This window comes from Eurypyga helias, unplaced genomic scaffold (assembly GCF_000690775.1).
Source record: "Eurypyga helias isolate BGI_N326 unplaced genomic scaffold, ASM69077v1 Scaffold49203, whole genome shotgun sequence".
Taxonomy (NCBI): domain Eukaryota; kingdom Metazoa; phylum Chordata; class Aves; order Eurypygiformes; family Eurypygidae; genus Eurypyga; species Eurypyga helias.
Window position 1 is genome coordinate 1 of NW_010240188.1, and position 8199 is coordinate 8199.

An 8199-nucleotide genomic window follows, 5' to 3' on the forward strand; every position below is an offset into this window, starting at 1 on the left:
AAACCATTCTGTGATTCTAAGATGTATTGGTTTGAGACTGTCTTGCCCTGATTACTAAAGTTACTCATTGTAAAATAATCCCTCTCCCCGAAGAGTTTATCTACTATACTCTGACCTGACTGTAATGCTGAAACTGCTCAATATCTCTGTTTTCCGCTCAGCACTGTTCCAGTTGAACATCAAGAAGAGGTCAGGCAACTGACAGATAACATTCGAGAACTGGAGCAACTGCTAAGGCAAGATTATCGTCGGAAACAAGTACGATCTTGTTATACAGTCCTCTGAAATGCTGCTGTAGCTTCTGATCGTGTGTTCCTGTTGGTTTTGTTCCCCTCCTGCTGCTCCTAAAAAGGGATGAAGGGGACTTTTCTGATTCACAGAGGTCATTGCAGCACAATGACTTGTCTAACCCCTAGCACCAGCCCTTTGTTTCACTGTAAGAAGGCTCTGTGTATATAATGCTGCCAGGGTCAGTAAGACTAGAGGCAGTCTGACTCTTCTGCCTATTCCTAGCTGCTGGTTGCATCCCCAGTGCTCCCAGTGGCTTCTGCAACAACCTTCTCCTTCCCTGACTTTTGTAATCTTATAGGCTGTGATTCAGTCTGCTATTTATGGCACTCCAAAGAAACCATAAATGGGATTTCTCTTGTGTGATCTTTGTTAGGTAGCTGTTGTAGAGAAGCTTATTTCAAGTTTGTTGCCTTTTTTTTAAGACAGCTTTGCAAGAATTAGCTTCGCAAAAGAAGTCGGATATTTCAGAGAGTACCCGAAAACTGGTAAGTACACCTCGGTGTAGGTGTGGGCCGTAGCGTGCATCTCAGATCAACTAACACATCACCTCTCCTCCTAGGATCAAATTATTCTTGGAGCTAGGCAATGTTAGGTGGTGATTATTAGTTTTGGTGGGTTTTTTTTTTTAAAATAAAAAAACTGATTTGGCTTAATTTCCATCCCTGTCCCGGCCATGGAAGCTTTACTGCAGTAGTGTGTTTTGTTGTTAACTTCAAATACACGTCTCTGCGAAAGCTGATCTGTTAAAGGGCAAGTCAGCTGGACTTTGGGAAGCTCTGGGCTTACCTTGGGTGCTTAGTTGGGCTGGTGAGGCAGCCACTGACCTGGCTGGGGACAAACCAGGATGTTTTTGAGAGGGTGCATGGGAAGCTTGCTGCTCTTCCACCAGGCTGGTAGAACTGGCTCTGAAACCCTACAGGGAGTGCCTGGGTTGCTGTAGGTGAGTGACTCTGAAGGAGGGAGCTGCTGGTGATACGTATTAGCTGGCTGGCTTTTTGTGGAGTTACGTGCTGTTCTTGTGACTTAGGAGTGCATCCCTGTAAGCACGTTCAGGGAGCAAAAGTGGCTCTTAGCTGCTTTGATTGGGAATGTTAATGCTGTTTGTTTTAAAATTAAAATTCCTCCAAACCTCCCAATGAGGAGTGACTTAGAACCTGCCTAGTCCTAAGATCTACACGTAGCCTTTCTTCCTGGAGAGGGTGGGGAGACACTGGGACAGGTTGCCCAGAGAAGCTGTGGATGCCCCATCCCTGGGAGTGTCCAAGGCCAGGCTGGATGAGGCTTGGAGCAACCTGGTCTAGTGGAAGGTGTCCCTGCCCATGGCAGAGGGTGGGACTGGATGGGCTTTAAGGTCCCTTCCAACCCAAACCTGTCTGTGATCCTGGCAGATGATGCCTCACAGTTCCTCTTTGTTTGCGTAGTTGCTAATATTGAAAATGTGTTTGTCTTGCTCACTAGAATGACCTTAAAGTGATAATGGCTACGCTGAAAGAAGAACAAGAGCAGCTGAAATCAAAAATTGTGGAGAGTCCAGAGGAGCTGAAAAATTACAAAGAACTGATGAAAGAGACTGTTAAGAAACTCAAGAAATCCAAGGTGAGGTTTTCCTCTGTCCGTGCAAGGAAGTGTTCTGTTAGAAACAGTGCATGTTGTACCGAACTGCTGCTTGTCTGACTTGTGCTCCTAGTCAAAAATCAACAGGTTAGTCTTAAATGACATCACAACTTCAGAGAAAACTGAAGGTTGGCTGGAGGGGGTGTGTGTGTGTTTTGTTTGTGTTGATGCCTTTTTTGTGAGCGTGGGTTTTTGTCTTTTGAAAAGCAGCGCTGCAGTCATTGCTGCTTTGTCCCCAGCGAGTAACACTTCCTTTGTGAAACTACGTGTAGAACTCCTGGATCTACACTATACCTGTCATCCCTTGAGGGCAAACAGCCAGACAATATTTTGGCAGCTCACGAATGTCCTTGGATGTAGAACAGGTGCTTCATGGTGTCTCTGTTATCATTCACGGTTCCTGGAATTGATGGCTGTCTCCTGTAGGTTGCCAAAAGTGGAGTTCACTTCTTACCTCTTCGAGATTTCTAATAGTAATGTCCAGTCACTTAAATGTTCGTAGCTCATGGTCCCTCATATATCAGTGAGGTTTGTGTAACTCTGTCTCCCTAGGTATTTTTGTTCCAAAGGTGTAAACATTTTTGCTCTAATTCAGGCATCTGTTTTATAATGCTTTACATAACTCCTGTTTTACCAGTGTGGAACTTGTTCCCTGTACAGCACAGAAAAAAGCTGAAAGCTCTTGTAACAACCTGGTTAGTTCAGTGTAAAACACTTGCATTTATTTGGAAAGCACAGGAGAAGTGATATGCTTTTTTTTTTTTTTTAAACAAACCCAAGATCTCATTTCAGTGCCTACTAAATATTAATTCCAGTGCATGTTAAACAACCAGGGAATGGGTACAGAATTCAGTATGCATTAATGCTATACACAATAAGTGCTGAACTCCAAAGCTGTTTATTAATAGTCTTTTCCCTTTTAAAGCAAGAAGTAACTGAGAAATATGAAGCTTACAGAGACCTAGTTGAGGTTCTGCCAGCATGCCAACTGGAGGTGCAGTTATATCAAAAGAAGATGGAAAGGCAAGGAGCAAATGTGGAGAGACTGGCCAGTGTATTATCAGAGGTTTGTATTATACCTGGTTAGGGAAAATTTAATGTCTAAGCAAGATAGGTGATCATCAGTAAATGTCTGTTTTGGAAGTTCCCATCTCTCCTCTTCCCCAAAAAGATAGAATTTCGGTACCTTCAAAATCATAGAATCACAGAATGGTTTGGGTTGAAGGGCCCTTAAAGCCCACCCAGTCCCCCCCCCTGCCATGGGCAGGGCCCCCTTCCACTAGACCAGGTTGCTCCAAGCCTCATCCCGCCTGGCCTTGGACACTTCCAGGGATGGGGCATCCACAGCTTCTCTGGGCAACCCGTCCCAGTGCCTCCCCACCCTCTCCGGGAAGAACTTCTTCCTGATATCTAATCTAAACCTCCCCATTTTCAATTTAAACCCGTTACCCCTTGTCCTGTCAGTAGGACTACTGATGTGTTTCAGGTTTTCGAGGTTTTTATTCAAGATTTTAAACATATCAGGAAAACATAGCTGCCGCTTTGCTGCATGCCACTAGCTAGTGTACTGTTGACCACTGTCAAAACCTCTGTTGCCATAGAAACCTGACCTCAGATAGTTTGAACTGTCTTGGGGTTGTTGGTAGGAAATGATGGAAGAAGTGCGAGATCCAGTTTCTTCTGCCTAGAGAGCAGAAACTAAGAGCAATAAAATCAATACTTCAAGAATAGTCATGTCTGAACTGCCTTTGGTACTATGAAGCCAGCCTTTCCCGTATGAAATGTTTGTCATGACACAATACCTTGCTGTTTTCTGCTCATTTTGAGAGAATGCAAATACCAGGAGTATTTGAAAAACGGTGTGCAGTCTTGGGGTGTTTGTATAGCATGTGTTCGGATTACCCTTGGCTAAGGGCTATTGCAGAACTCTTAGTAACTTCTCAGATCATCCCAAGTGACAGGATCTTGTCCATTTGGATGGACAGATAAAGGCCAGGGAACTGGGATTCAACTGGGAGGATTAGTTAGCGACCGGATCTTGAAAAAGCAGGGTGCAAATTCTCATCTTGGTAAACTCACAGGGTGTGCTCTTCTGATGGTTTGTCCTCCCCCTCTATTTATTTCAATGCTAACTTGTCCTCCAGGTCAGGAATCTGGAAGACCAGCTTGAGAGCGCTCAGATAGAGCTGAAAAAGGGGAAGACAGATGAAATGTCTGTAAAGAGACTGGTCACTGCAAAACACGAGAAGCTGTCTACAGCTGAAATAAGGATCAAGAAGAAGCGTGAAGATGTTGAGCATTACAAGCAGACCGTATTTGAGTACGGATGAGTTGATGTTTCTGCCTGATGCTGTTTTATGTCTTCGTTACGCGCTACCAAAGCTCGTCTGGCACAAACGTGTGGCTTAGCAGCAGGAAGAAAACGAGCGGTGTGGGATAGCTTTGTATGATGACTGGTAACGCTGCGGGCAGGGACTTGGGGTCTCCAGTCAGTAATTGCAATGTGACTCCATAGCAATTCTTTTGTTGGAGCACTAATTTAATTTATAATGCTTATTCTTGATTCTTTTATCTTCTTAAAGAGAATGTCACATCGGGATAATTTTCCAACTTATCAGACTTCAACAAAGCCCCATTTGCCTTTCATGAATTTTTCATAATTTCCCTTGCCGCTTTTGCTCATTATCAGAGATGTTCAAGACCCATGGGGAAACGGGGCTCCTATCTCAGAGGAGTATTATCCTGACACGATGCTTCTAAAACAAAAGGAAAAGTGTCACTTGAGCAAAGCCTCTTAGCCCGTCTTCCTTCCTCCCGTGCGCTAACGGCACGTCGCAGCGCGGTGTTTACAGCGCAGCGCTCGCGCCTGCGGCGTCGTAAGGTTGTGGCTTGGCTGCGAGAGTGCCAAACTCTTAGAGGAAGCTGCTTTTACCCTGGTAGGGAAGGGAGTATGGCAGTGTATTGGCTGGTTATGTAACTGTGATGGAAGAGCGCTCTTTTCCACCCGGTTGAGAGTTGACTGAGGTTTAGACGTGCTGGAAGACACGTGCGGTGGGTAGAATGGCAGCATGTTCCACAGGCTTCCTTTGCTCCTCATTTGGTGCATTGTACCAGCTAAAGGAAATGAAAAGCTACTTTTTCTTCCAGATAAAGAGGGAAAATAATATATTCTAACACTCTTTATGTTAAAAGTTGCTGCTGATTTACCTGGTTTTAATATTAGATATTCCTCTGAGTGATAAACCAGATGCTTTGATAAACAAGAGGGAAGAGAGGTAACCTTGGTTTGAAAACAAGAGGTTTTTGCTAATAAACAGGAGAATGTGTCCTGACTGTTCCCTTGAGGCAGGACGATGGCAGTAGGCTCTTGCTGAGTGAGTGATCTCAGCCATTCTGCAGGGAAAGCAGCTGCTACAGTTCCAACGGTGGTAGTTGTACAAATGCTTACTATAAACTGGTAGGTGTGTGTTGTGCTGGTCACGCGGCGGTGTTGCAGTTGAACCTCCCGTTCTCACGCCAACCCTTTGATTACACGGAGCATCTGAATCTACCTGCAAGCTGGGGAGTACTATTTGGCCTTTATTTAGGATGCAGTGAAATGATGGGCTGGAAGTGGCAAATAACGTACGTCGGTGTGTGGGAGTAGAGCTCTGACTTGGTGGGAGGGGATCTGGGACCAAGGAGAACGTGTGACTCTCGATGTTGAAACATCAAGTGCAGCCTTGCTGCTTTTAACCTGGACAGTGGCTGGCCTTTAGGCCGGGCCCTCCCCTGACACCTTTACTGCATTACACAAAGGCAGAAGGACGCCATGTCCAGCTGTCCAGTGGGTTGGCTCCGCTGGAGTCGCTTGAGTTGCCTTGTTTGGCAGCAACTGAGGATCTTCAACATATTCCTCTGACTCTGAATTTCACTTCTTGCCTCATTCTTAAACTGGGTACAAATTCTTATCCCTCCGGCGCAAATTTCCAAGCAAGTAAATTCTGTACGGCACTGCTTCTGGAAGCTGCTAGTTTGATGCTCGCAAAACGCAAGCTTTGCTTGTGATGGGATTAAGTTTAATCTGGAATTAGTCAAGTGGCTCAGTACTAACTTTTTCTCCCACCTTTAGATATTGTAACAGAGTGCAGGAGAAGAGGGGTGCTGTGTATGATAAAGTGACGGCTATTCACAAGGAGATCCAACAGACGAGGTTCAAAATCCAGCAGCTGAAGGAGAATGCTGAAAAAGAAGAAGCAAAAGCCAAGGTGAGGGTTGGTTTTTTTTTTTTTCTTCCTGAAGAAACCCTGTTTGGTATTCTCAAAACTGGTTTTTAACTTGGACTGTGTGAATGAAGGAACACTTTTAGGCCCTAAAAACGAGTGGGCCCTGTGGGTGGTGGCTTGGGCAGGTTGCTGTGGGGGAGATGGCTTTCTGCTTGTGGGGTCGCTGGGTTTGTGCTCAGGCTCGTGTGCGTCTCCGCAGGCTTGCCCACAGAAGAAGTGGGTGTTGCAGACCTGAGGGAAAAGATGCTGGAATGATGTGATTGCCCCGTGTTTTGGGAGATGAAATTAAACCTATCTTCCCACCTGTGATTGAAGCAGATGCTATGCTAGTTCATAATGTCCATTTTTGTACTGTGGTACTTCTGAGCAGTTGGATTTTTGTTTTTTTTGGCTTTACATTGGTCAGTACTGGAATCCTCTCACCAGTCTCAAATACAGAACCACCTGCCATGTCCCAAACCCTTCTTCCTAGGGTTGTGGGAGGATGACTGACCAGTTCAGCATTGGAAAGGGGCAGAAATCCGGATGGGCTGGGAGTAGGGGGTCACAGCCTGCCTGTAGGGTCTCACCCTGTCTGCTCAGCACTGTCCATGCTGAGAGGACAATGGCAGAGACCTTGGTGTGAGACAGAATGGGGCAGTAATAGTGTGAATACTGGGCTAGTACTGGATTTTTTTGGACTTACCTTAGTATTGTGACCAGTAGAGTCACAGCAGAATCATAATATTGGGATGTTGCTTGTGGCTGCTCTTGTTCTTCTGATGTTTTGTAACTCTTCTGTGAATGCTGCTTAAACCTGGGACCTTTGAGGTCACTTGAGGCCACCAGACTGCTCTCACTTGAATCCTTAGGAAGCATAAATGTTAATTTTGCTGATTTTTTTCTTTTTTTTTTCCCCCTTCCCACCCTCTGTCTCCTCTTTCTAGGAAATATACCTAAATCTGAAGGCTGGGTTGGAGAAGCATCATGACTCTCTCATTAAGGCAGCAGAGAGTTATGCAGACTCGAGAGAAGATAAAATTGCTGAATTGAAGAAGGGGCTGCTTAAAGTTCAGGCTCCTGGAAGTAGTTCTTAGACCTGACTTCACTTGTGTTCCACTTCCATTATGCGTATCCTCTTAGTTGAACTCAAGAGCTTGTGCTTTGGATGGGTGATTCCAGGCAAAAGCCAGCTTTCTCCAAAACCATGTGAAAACATAGCTTTCCAGACAGATCCTGATGTCGTGAGCTCACTAATAAGGATAGGAAAACTCTTGGTTTAGCTTGTTTGTATTGTTTCAGCCAGCATCCGGGTTTAGTGGTAATAATGTCGAGTAATTTGGCATTAGCAAGGCTTTGCATTTTGGACAGAATCCTGCTTTTTGTAGAAACTGTTCTGCACGCTTTGATGTGGGGAGACCTTTGGTCTGGCCTGAATGGACATGCTGCTCGGGAGAAGTCTGTACTAGGTGATATTCCACAACCATTATTCCATGAAGACCAAATCCTGATGGAGCAGTAGCCTCCATGTAAATGCCAGCTTGCTCTCATCACGAATACTAGTGATTGTAACCACTCAAGAGTATCATTCTAGTTTACAGCACCTCTAGGTGCTTGAACTCCTTTTGGCACTGTGGGGTATTGAACCCTGCGTCTACCTGCGTTTATTAGAAAGTCCCTTTTGGTCCTTAATCCTCTAAAAAAAGAATTACCTAGATCAATATTGTCTACCTTAACTTGTGCTGGCACTCAGCTTGCCACAGCATTTAATTATTTTAAGAAATAAAATGTTAAATTTTAAGGTAGTGGATATAAGGATATTTAAACCTATTCCTCATATGTCCTTTCCTGCCCCACTCTCCCAACTGACTTGGCATAACATTCCATTTGGAAAATGTTGGTTTGCACACTTGTAGAAGTGCGTACTACTAAAAGTTTGGGTTTTTTATACTGAAGGGAGGAGGATTCAAGCCTGTATAGGTTATTTCTTTCTGGCCTTGTTTAATTATTCAGCTTCTTCATTAGTTGGAGGTGCCTGCAAGTCAGTTAA

The 8199-nt window shown here is 44.7% G+C and overlaps 1 protein-coding gene across 1 annotated transcript; it reads left to right on the forward strand.

Moving 5' to 3' along the window:
• Window positions 1-161: 161 nt before the first annotated feature.
• NUF2 (NUF2, NDC80 kinetochore complex component) lies at window positions 162-7268 on the forward strand (the record flags this gene model as incomplete). Its single annotated transcript, XM_010148369.1, has 7 exons — window positions 162-258; window positions 714-776; window positions 1750-1887; window positions 2831-2971; window positions 4050-4225; window positions 6017-6152; window positions 7097-7268. Coding segments are annotated over 7 exons (901 nt in total), but the record flags the coding sequence as incomplete, so codon positions are not given.
• Window positions 7269-8199: the final 931 nt, after the last annotated feature.